At 35.7% G+C, this 12,500-nt stretch overlaps 1 protein-coding gene across 5 annotated transcripts in view; it reads right to left on the bottom strand.

Moving 5' to 3' along the window:
• The window catches only part of LOC135210928 (fat-like cadherin-related tumor suppressor homolog), a 736,096-nt gene that overhangs the window by 42,766 nt on the left and 680,830 nt on the right, over positions 1-12,500 (bottom strand). For all 5 annotated transcript variants that reach the window (XM_064243897.1, XM_064243900.1, XM_064243901.1 and 2 more), the window contains 4 exons: positions 10,402-10,545; positions 9,652-9,825; positions 6,425-8,797; positions 5,906-6,194 (listed from right to left, as the gene is read on the bottom strand). In XM_064243897.1, coding sequence (XP_064099967.1) covers positions 5,906-6,194; positions 6,425-8,797; positions 9,652-9,825; positions 10,402-10,545 — 2,980 coding nt within the window. The remainder of the gene's footprint in view (positions 1-5,905; positions 6,195-6,424; positions 8,798-9,651; positions 9,826-10,401; positions 10,546-12,500) is intronic.

The raw sequence follows: 12,500 nt of genomic DNA, 5'->3' as shown, positions 1-12,500 counted from the left end.
GCCATAAGCTTTTGTAATCTTCTTACATAACCACGTTTCCCTTTTCAGTCCGGTATATTTCCTGCCAAACTCTCTCTCTCTCTCTCTCTCTCTCTCTCTCTCTCTCTCTCTCTCTCTCTCTCTCTCTGAATAAGACTGAAACATCCACCCATGATGTCCCTTTCCATCTCATTTATAATTCTCTTATAATAGATAATATATCTCCTTCATTTTCTCATCTCCAATGACCTTTCATTTCTTTAATACCATGTTTCCTTTATCTCATAATTAATTTTTTTTTCCATTAATTAATTTTTGTGTTCATTCCATAGATTAAAAGAGAAATTAAAAACCGGCTCTCCGAGTCCAAATCCAAGATCTCGTCTCTACATCTGCGATACAATGACAATGGCTCCTATTAAATAAGAAAAGAAAATCATGGTTTTCTGCCTTTATTTACGTAGGTGTCCGTGCCCTTACATATTACAGTAGGCGCCTGCGTGCATTAAGTTCTTCTTTTGCACGTTCAAGGGACTGTTACTTGAACATGAAACATTCATGCTGATAAATGAATTCATATGGTATTCAGTTCATTTAGTATAATCTCTCTCTCTCTCTCTCTCTCTCTCTCTCTCTCTCTCTCTCTCTCTCTCTCTCTCAACAAAATTCTTATATTTTTTAAAACAAAAACGCAAGAAAATGGCAAACTGACCTGTTCTTACAATGACCTTAGTCAGATTACTCACAGTTGACTTAAGCGATTGCCATCACTACGTATACACGGTAAACAATGTTTGTCCTTGTCAATCCAATAACACATACGAGTACTGCATGAGCAAAAGATTATCAGCTAAGTGAACCATGAACAAACAGCATAAAGTTCCGTTCCGTTACATGATACATAAACTATAAGTTCAAGTAGTGAACAAAATATATAATATACCTATATATATTATATATCTATATATATATATATATATATATATATATATATATATATATATATATATACATACATATATATACACACACACATATATTAGATATGTATGTATGGATATGTATCTAAATATACACACACACATGCATATATATATATATATATATATATATATATATATATATATATATATATATATATATATATATATATATATATAATATTTCTACGAACCGTATTCATATTTACTGAAATGAGCAGTAACCGTACATGTTCTAAGAATCCTCGTTTACTTCCTCGGTCTTGTGACTGGTCTTCTTCGCTTTCAGTCAGCGAGACCTTTTCCTTCTCTCTAGGTGATCTACGGTGGTCCTTTAATCTATTCTACATACGTAAGGAGTGTTTGTTTGCTTGTTAGTATGGTATTTTTACGTTGCTTGGAACCAGTGGTTATTCAGCAACGGGACTAACGGCTTTACGTGACTTCCGAACCACCCCGAGAATGAACTTCTATCACCAGAAATACACATCTCTAACCCCTCAATGGGCTGCCCGAGAATCGAACTCGCGGCCACCGAGGTGGCAGGCCAACACCATACTGGTCATGCCACTGAGGCACTAAGGAGTGTTTGAGAAACATTTCCAGTTGTGAAATATTCGGAACTTAAGAATTCTGTTTTATTTATGTACGGTGTTGTGTTGTACTTGATTAACAGGAACTGGTGTGATTTGTGCAACTATACTATATCCCGAATGTTCGTTTATATTTCCTATATGTTCTTTATTGTCCTGTTTATTCAATACAAGCGTCTGTCCTTCATTTGCCTGTGTGATGATTCCGCACCTACTCCTAGACTATTACTCAAAGGAGGTCGTTTTAACATACACACACACACACATACACACACACACACACACACACACATATATATATATATATATATATATATATATATATATATATATATATATATATATATATGTTACACCCCATCTTTAAAATTGCCCACTTCCACATGCCCAGTTCACGGAACAGGCAAAAGGCCTGCCCACTTCATGAAATGGACAGTAATTTCATGCATGAATCTTAATAACATATGAATGACTTGTCGCCGAAAATAGTAATTTTGATATCTACTATTAACTGTAACACTAACACCTTTAACATTCTATAAGACGACATTTCCAAAGTAGCCTGTATAACCCATGCAAGCTTTGGCCATAGACGAACAAATACAGGGTTGTGGCTCCTTGTGGTCTACAAAATATGAATTACCACTCTGAAGAGAAAAGACTGGACAGATGCTTAAAATAGAGGACTACCACATCTTGAAAACTCTTCAGATTGTCTCCGAAAAAGGTTAAAAAGAGCAATGGAAAATGTATGGCAAACAAAGAATCAGTCATGGGAATTATCCAACAAGCCCAGGTTAACATTCGCTTTGGTGGTGAAAAGAAAACTTACAAGAAGGTCATTGAACAATATGGAAACATTCCAAGATCATTTGTTACACAATATATTCTCCAATGTGAGCGCTGTGTTGAAATAAGTCGCAGAATGGAAACAGCAGCTGGAGCTGTGGTCAGATCTCTATCAGTAAGTTATCTTACCGAAAGGGGACAAGTAGATTTGGTGGACAAGTACTATATGGAGTACAATACCAAGTTTCAGGGCATTCGTCCCCTGAAATCAAGATAGCAGCTGAGGTTTCCAGTGAGCTTCTTTTCATCTTCTTGGACAAAAGTGCACCCACATCCTTCAGTCCAACAATGGCCACGAATTTAGAGCTGCAGTTATCCAAGAACTTGCCTCACTGTGGCCTGAGCTTGTCTTAGTAAATGGGCGTCCTAGACATCCCCAGTGCCAGGGATCTATTGAAAGAGGTAATGGGGGTATGAGACTCAAGCTCATGGCATGGATGAGAGACAATATTTGTGCTAAATGGAGCTATGGTGTCCGTTTTGTCCAGTGGGCCATGAACAGTTCACATCATGAAGCATTCTAGATGACTCTCTAGCAAGTACTTACTGACAACAAGCCATGATGTGGTCTCAACTCAATATTATTGGTGAATCTGTCAACAGAATACCATCTGGTATTGAAGAAGAACTTGAAAGGTTTATAGAAGTAGTTTCTGAACATGTTTGAACGATTCAGTTCCAGCTGCTCAAAACTCAGCTAGGGAGGACACAATTATAGTAGACCCTAAATGTGAATGTTAAGCACATCTAGTTGCAGACAATCAGCAGCAACATACAGCAAAACAGGCAAGAAAGGAAGTTCAGTGTGGTCTTCAACAACAAGGACGAATGTTAGCACGCAGCACAAGATCACTGCGAGAAGTTGGTGTTGCAGACAATGTGTCTGTGCCTGCCTCAATTTGACCGTAGTAAAGGAGATTCCTCAAACATAGTAGGTGTTGTAGTAGCAGTTGAAGACAATGGATATGTGATTGGCACAAGAAGAAGAATTATCAAAGGTAAAATTGCCAGAAATCAGTTTGAATTTGCTAAATACAAAGGACTTATGCCGGAAAATAGCCCGCTAGAAAAGCTAAGTATTCATGAGTTAGTGAGCAGAAAGTGTGTGGTGGCCAAGGATACCAGAAATGTCTTTACTGCTCGTCTAAGCCGTGTTCTTGTTTGAAAGCTGGCCCTCGATGCAAAAGTGCTTGCCATAACCGCAAATCCTGTGACAATATTGACCAATAATTTTTGTAAATTTGTTTGATGCAAAAAATCATTGCCTACGTATATGTGAATTTAATTTTTATTATTAAATTAACTAATTTTAAAAAATCTATCTATTTGTTGTTTCCCTCTTAAATGTTCAGATTTTCTGCTGCACTAATATCTAAGTACCATGATGAACTAAGTTTTAGTTCATCATGACCGCCCATTTCATGAAATGAATAAGGGTTCATTTGCCTATTTTATGAAGTAGGCAGGCCTTTTGCCCGCTTCGTGAACTAAGCAAGTGGTTTTCTTGCCCATTTCACAGATGGGGTGTAACACACACACATAAATATAATATAACATATATATATATATATATATATATTATATATATATATATATATATATATATATATATATATATATAACCCCAAAATTACATATATCATCCGACAGCTTCATACATATTGCTCCAGTTGCCCACAACTATATAGCCCATTCAAAATGGTTTCTAGTCTCATTTTCTTCCCTGTGTTGGTAATGTCACTTCCCTATCTCTCTTTCATTCATCTATGAAATAATGTAACAAAATACTCGGTAAAGAATTTCTTCACTTCTCGAAGTGCTGGTATCAGTGACGTCGAGAAAATTATTTCTTAAAGTCAGACTCGACGTTTTACTTTCGTCACAGGCTGATTTATTTTAAACTTGGTCTATTTTTCAGTTCATCTAACTGCATAACCCCCAAATGAAACTTGAGACGCGTTTCATTTACTAATTTATTAATAAATTACTATTTGGCATTGATAACCCAAACGCCATCGGGTGCGAAATAACATGATACAAAAGGACCCTATTTCTAATCCTGAAGTTTTGTGGAAGTTCGCTAATAAAAGTCACAGCTTCGATAGCAAAAAAGAAAAAGTAAATAAATAACAAAATAAAATAAAATTTTAAAAACCCATAAGTTTGTTTTTACCTTTCCGCTTTCTTCAAGCAACAAGTTATGTAATCCAAAATCAAAATAAGATCAATCAAACTTAGATATAATTTATCTTCAATAATTCAAACTGCATAACGCTAACACGTCTTATTAAATGCCAGTATAATCTCCCCGTGTTTGCTCTTAGTTTTTGGTTATGCGTTTACTTACTTTTGTACATTTATCTCACTCACTTTTCCATCCGTCCAACCCCTTTCAATTTCTTATTTATTTATTCAAAAACAAAGAGTAAACATACTTCAAATGAATTTCAACTGCGGCTGAAAAGAAGAACTTATCTTTCAGGGAGAGAGTGGGTGAACTTTTGCTTATTTATTTAGTCCAAAAATTAAAGTCTGCTAATTAAAAAAAAAAAAAAAAGCTCGTAGCCTGTATTTCGACAGCATGTTCTATTCTATATAATATAAACTACCCCGGCTGACAAACGGAAAACCTCAAATGAGCATATACATACATACATACATACATACATACATACATACATATATATATATATATCTATATATTATATATATATTATATATATATATATATATATATATATATATATATATATATATATATATATATATATATATATATATATACATGATGGACCTCAATCATGTACGTTTGACTGATATAGTAACATGTAAGGGCATACATTGCAAAGTAGCCCTAATACATACATACATACATACATAACATACATACATACAAGATACATACATACATACATACATATATATATATATATAGCATACACACATATATATTAATATAATATATTAATTATATTCTATTATATTAATATATAGTAATAAATTAGTTTTTTTTTAAATTATATATTATACAAAGTTATAAATAAATATATATATATATATATATTATTATATATATATTATATAAATCTACTATATGTATATGAGGGATCTCAATCATGTAACGTTTTTGAACTGATTAGTAGAACATGTTAAGGGCATAACATTGCCAAAGTAAGCCCATAATACGACAGGGAAGATTCTAGTTAAAAATGAGTAACATCAACATTTAGTTTGCCGGCAACAATCAATAAAAAAGGATATACCAGAAAGGATAAATACCGAGGATGAATAATATTCGAAATTAAAACTTACCGTTGTTGATATGGAAAAAAAATTGCTACAGCAAATGCAGAACAGTATTATTGCTTCCTGTAAGTCTACAGCTGCAGGCGATGGAACTACAGCAGTAAAGACTAAACTTTCTAGAATAGCGTTAAAATGTAATAGGCAAGAAGGAAAGAAAGAAAAAAGAAAGGTAAGAAGAAAAATGCAGTCCTAACTCACCCTTGATGGGCATGAAGTATGAATCATTAAGATTGTTGTGATGGTCCCAAGGCTTATGTAGCGAGTCCGAATCGCTGTTGGAGGGCGGAGGCGGTGAGAGGTTGGGCGGAATCACCACAGGCTTGTTGAGGCTGTGGAGGAGTTCATGGGAGCACCTCGAAAGGGTCTCAAGCTCGAGGCTCTCGTGGCCAGCAGCAGAGAGGTCAGCCAAGTGCTTGAGAGTGTTGAGGATGACAGAATCGTTGCCACTGGGAGTGTACGAAGCTGGGCGCGGGGGCAGCGGGGGACCCTGCAGGATGCCGCCAGGAGCAACAAAAAAGGAATAAAAAGAAACTCAAAAGACCAGGCAAGAAAATCAAAAGCAATAAGAAGCAAATGATGAACAAGACCTCTCAAGACAGAAAATCTTACATGGTCACTATGGAGAAAACAAAACATAATAAAAAAATAAGAAACTATTTGCTAATGCTATGGCCTACAAAAAAATATATATCATATCCATAGAATAGTGACCATTACCTGGTCAGCTTCCACATTGCAGATTTTGGAATTTCTCTTCGGCACATCATTTGCTTTGAGATCATTCTTGACGTGGTGATCGGTAAGCTTGACCCTGTTGTTTTGCTGATGTCGCTTTTGGTGCCACCGTCGTCTCTGCCATGCTACAAGCACAAGCATTGCAATCACACATCCCACAAACACAGCCAGGATGCAAACAAGTTCTTCCAGTGATATGTTGAGTGCTGAGGGGGAGCTGGACTTTTTCTTAGGTTCCGTACAATATTCACCTGTTACATTGGAATGGCATATACACTTAAAACCACCATAAAAATTAAGGCATGTACCCCCATTTTGACACGGGTTCCTCGTACATTCATCAATATCTAATTGGCACATATTTCCAGTGAAATGCTGACACTTACATATTGGTCCATCTGCCCCTTCTTCACAGCGACCTCCATTTTGACATGGGTTTGGATTACAATACACTCCATACTCACAACGCTTCCCACTTAATTTAGAAGGACACTGACACTTGTATGTACGACCTACTACAATACACTTGCCACCATTAAGGCATGGGGAGGAAGAGCATGGTGCTGTGTCTACTTGACATTGTGATCCTGTAAATCTTGGAGGACAATTGCACTTGTAAGACTTGTTACTCTCAATACAAGTACCTCCATTGAGACAGGGTTGCGAGCCACAAACACCTGCTGGTGGTAAAATATCTGGACACTGCAATTCAACATTGGCCAGACGTTTGAGTACAGCACCACTTGAAGATGTTCCAGAAATTGTAATGGGCAGTTCTGCACCATCTATGGTCATCTGGTCCAAGCAGCCAACAAATCCTAAACTACTGTGGGAATAGGAAGACATCCCTGATCTTTGGTCTCTACTAATGGTGGCACCAAGGAACATAAAGTCTGAATCCATATTCAAAATATCATTCACACCAGGTGCTGCGCCTGAACTCACCTCACCATCAACACTCAGAGTTGAAACTGTTCCATCACGCGTAAGATTGATAAAATGCCACTCATTGTCATCAACCCTGATAGTTGACACCCGGACTAAACCCTCTCCACTTCCACAGTCCCAGCGATACTGTATGTGCCCACCAGCAACTTCTAAAATACTATAATCAATGTCGCCTGCTGCATACACAATTGTACCCACTGGATGCCTTGTACGAAGGAAGACACTGAGCACCAAAGAACTACTTTCTGTCTGTCTTGCTATAACATACTGAGCATAGCTCTTACCTTTGAAAGATAGTGGCCGCATAGGGTAATGACATGATGGACTTCTACATTTAGTTAAATCTACTTTACACAAGGGCCCTGCCCTTCCTTTGGGACACTGGCATGTATATCCAAGAGTATTAACATCGGTTGGCAAACACTCTTCATACTCAGCACAAGGGCGGTGTCCACAAGCATTAACCAAATCTTCACAAGTATCACCACCATAACCTTGATCACATAAGCACCCGGCTTTCTGTATAAATTTTGGTGACAACAAGCTTGACATCTGAGTATTGTATGGCACAGAAACATCTTCGGTAATCTCCACAACATCAACGCAATGCCCATGACCACTGCAATCTGTTTCCTTTGTACACATAGTATCCATTATTGAGAGGTACGGTAAATTTATCTTATTTTGAATTTCATGTTGCTTTTCTTGTAATGATTCTAGTAGCTTCTTCCTAGAAAAAAATTGTTGTGCATATTCACTCACTACCAGCAATATATCTAAATTCTGTTGAATACCTCTTTTATTTCGCTGTGATTTGTAAGAAATTTTCTCCTTTGACTGAGAATGCATTAGAGTAGGTTGAAGGCTGAGAATTGATATAGCTTCCTCTTCCACCGATAGCTCAGCAGCAACAGCTCTCACAAATATTCTCTGGTACTTGGATAAAAACTCGCCTGGCGAGAGAGGACCAATCTGCACTATCACTGAGTTTTCCACCATGTCTTCAGATATAACAAACACCTGAACAGAGGCCTCAACCATGCGATCAAACTTTCCATCAGAGACACTCACGTTAACCTTGTAAATGCCTTCATCTAAAGGACTCATGGCCACAAGCGTTCCATCTTGACCATCTACAGCAAAGTATTTCATGGCGCTGGCCGCTTTAGGGGAGGACGATACTGAGAACTGCAGAGTGTCATACGGGTCTTGGTCTAATGCTGATAGTCGACCAATGATTCCTCCTTGGAAAGCAGTGCGGTAGCTGGTTATAGAAGCTTGCAGTGGGAAGAGGGTAGGAGGGTACTGAGATTCCTCCACGACAACGATTTTAACTTTAGTATTGGCATTCAAGGGTGGAGATCCGTTATCCCAAACACGCACTGATAATGTGTATTCACTCTGTACCTGATAATTCACAAAAATAAGAATGCAATTATAAAAAGGAAGAAAATAACTTCTTTTTTGATTAATACGAAGACCAAATTTTCAAACAGTAGCACTAAGATGCATTAAATGTAAGATTCTGAATCATCTGTGTTATTAATACAAATAGTATATGCTTTACCTAGTCTAATTAGACCAGTCTGAAAAATTGCTGAAGGACACAAAAGGAAAACAAACATTTACTAAGTAATCATCATTATGCTAGCTGACTTTCGGTTACAGTAATGGTGATTAAATTACATCTTATTTAAAATTTGTATGCAATCCTTGATAAAAAAAAAAAAATCCATGTATATACATATGGAGGCACATATCTACTAAACACAATTCCGTTCATACACGACCCCTGGACCATGAATAAATGTGCTAAGCACTAAGTTGCAATGAACAAAATTGTGAATAAAGGTTTCTTATATTACACTGGACATTTCAACAGAGCAAAATAAACATACGAGTATCAGCTGTGATAAACCCCAGGATTAAAAAAAAATGATGCCCGTGAACTCAAAAATATTGTAATAAAATTAAGGCGAATTAATGTAAATAAGATACAAGGAAAAAATCAAGAATGATGTAATAAACTAACGACTATATAGTGATTTAAATGAATTGAACATGAAATGGAAGAGCATAAAGGAATAAGGCTACGTCATTTAAATAAACGATATAATAATCCTCTGAATACCAATAATTTGTGTGTGAATCATGAACTGAATGTAGAATTCAAAACGAGGAAAACTCATTCATCACAGCCTTTAAAGCAATTAACCAGGCAAGTAGTATGGAGAGCAGTGTACACTCATCACAGGTCTTACCAGATGATTCAGCTTGTTTGTGGCTACTTTGAGGGAGCCATCTTGATCCAGAGTGAAGGCAAGGTGCTCTGAAGCAGCCTTGATGAGCTCCCACGTGAAAGGCGCCCCGTTTGGATCGGCATCTGCGTCGGTGGCCATAAGGCGTAGCATCGGGTGCCCCACAGGTCGATTCTCCTAAGATGAAAAAATATACAATAAATATAAATATTTCTTTCAGATGTAAACAGTTTGGTCTTTATTGTGTCTATGGACAGCAGAAAGATTTTTTTTTTACACGGACAATATGGACGGGGAACTTATTAACCTTATGTAGATCAGGTAGGAAGTCATAAGAATGAAAAATAAGGAAAAGGTGAGGTGAAACCACGAAGGCCAAGTTAAACTTGCCTCTTTAGGGGTGAATAAGGGAGAATCACGGAAAACTGGAATGAGTGACAGAATTTCTAGAGTTTTGGAGACTTGAAGGAATAAATAAATATATATATCGATCAAAGAATTGCTTAGTCTCACAGCAAGTGTTAGTCTACCCGAGAAAAAGAGACAGCGTTCAATTTCACTAACGTTGTGTTCGAAGACAAAAATCAACCAAAAGACTGCTCTGACTAGCCTAAGCTGACCTTATATCACTGCAAGCTCTTGCTTTGTTGAGATAACGTACGGAACACCTACAATAACTCGAATGTTAAAAGCCTCACTACCATGGGAAATTACTTATGAAGAACTATGCAAATCAGAGGAATTCTAACTAACCTGGACAATTACTGAATAATTGCTATTGGTGAATATAGGCGGATTATCGTTGACATCGGTAACAGTGATCTTGACCTGGGTCACGGCTGTGTTGGGAGGGCTGCCTAGATCACGGGCGCTCACCTGCAGGTCGTATTCCCCAATCTGCGAGGAAAACAAAAGAAGAACCATAAATTTGAACAACAAATTAAGAAAATAAAATAAAATAAATTAAAAACACTAGGGTAAACCTGTAAAAAAGTCACTCGTGACATGAATTCCAAATTTGTTCCATATATATAAAAACAAATTGATATTACAGACGGAAGCCAAATAAATTAATACAAAAATTTAACAAATAGAATAAAGGAACATTTCCTTTTAAAGCATGCTTTGTTTACCTTTATAACTTTTAGGAGCAACTTCAACAACTAACATAACTGTAACAATAATGACTTTAATACGAATATAGTTTTCGAATGTCTCTCGGACGGGCCCGCTAACAAAGGAAAAATGCACCTTAAAAGGAAATTCTGGCTTTTTAATTATTGGAAAGATGATCACACACCGAATGAGCACCTAGAAAAGATGGTTATTTGTGATGATTACTCAAAACTATTTTTGGGGAATGTATATATTTGCTTCATAATACGTAGATCTACAAATATTCGAGGCCATATCAATTGAAAGATTGAAGTCTTGTAGTCATGAATCAGCAGTTATAAAAAAAATGGGCACAATACTAAAAGTACAGAAAGTGAGAGAAAATGAGCATTCAATTAATAATAAAAAGAGGAAATAGCGAGTGTGAATCTAGGTAGAAAATGGACTGTAATAAACTTTCATTCCAAGACAGAAAATGGGAAAGAACAAAAGCTCAGGAAACAGGGCACACCAAATTCTGCATTTATTACAAAATATCAAACGAATTATGGAATTAGAGGAAACAGGTTAATAAACTGTATATAAAAGGTTATAAGAGGACAGGTTTGACCACCCTCTAACAAAACATGAATACCCAGAATTTTAATATTCAATATAATCCTGTTACGTAAAAACCAAATCACATTCCCACAACATTTCAGAGAAAACGGCGCCTCAAAAGCGTTCCATTGTCTGGAGTATATCATTTTTATTAATAAACGAAGGAAGCCCGATAATGAACAACAGAAAATAGCTGGAAATGGATGAGAAAAGACATTTAAACAATAAGGGAGAACCTCCCTTTCGATTCATTACTTGAGACTTCATGCTACATTAATTGCATTATTCAGAGACTACTGACTCAATGGGAGCCCTCAAAGACGCATTCAAATAAAGGAAGAATAAAGTGCATCCAACCGTTCACGACCTTTCCGCATTTGAACACAAATACATATTCATTATGATATGAGAGTGCGTCCACGGACCCTATTTATATATATAATATATATATATATATATATATATATATATATATAGTATATATATATATAGATATGTACATATATATGATATATATATATATATATATAATATATATATAATAGATATATAGATATATTAACAAGTATATATAGATACTAGAGAGAATATAATGAGTATATATATAATTATATATAGATATATAATATATTTTTCTTATGTGTATATATATATATATATATATATATATTATAGTATCTATGTATATTATCATATATATATATAGATATATATAGATATATATATAATATATATATTAAATTATATATGTATATAGATAATAATATATAATATATATATATATATTATATATAAGAGATATAGATATATATATATATATATATATATAGATATATATATATAATATATAGATATATATTTGTAAGGGTGTATACTAGTGAATTAAAGATGAAAAACGCGTGATTAACTGCAGCTGTCCATATGCCCATACAGAAAGACCTTTCGCAATATACTCCTCAGCTTCTCTTTATGTACACAGCCACTGGCGTAAGGTTGGCGCAGCCTCTCTTGATATCTGGATATGAAGGCTATGCTGTTCCCACTCTTGTTGAACTTTCTGAGCCTAATACTACTTTTTTGTCTCAAGCTCCTCCCTTCTCTCAACATTAGCTTTTCACTAACTTATCTCCCATACT

The sequence above is a fragment of the Macrobrachium nipponense genome, chromosome 4 (assembly GCF_015104395.2).
Source record: "Macrobrachium nipponense isolate FS-2020 chromosome 4, ASM1510439v2, whole genome shotgun sequence".
NCBI classification, from domain to species: Eukaryota; Metazoa; Arthropoda; class Malacostraca; order Decapoda; family Palaemonidae; genus Macrobrachium; species Macrobrachium nipponense.
This window is presented reverse-complemented; position numbering and strand designations above follow the sequence as displayed.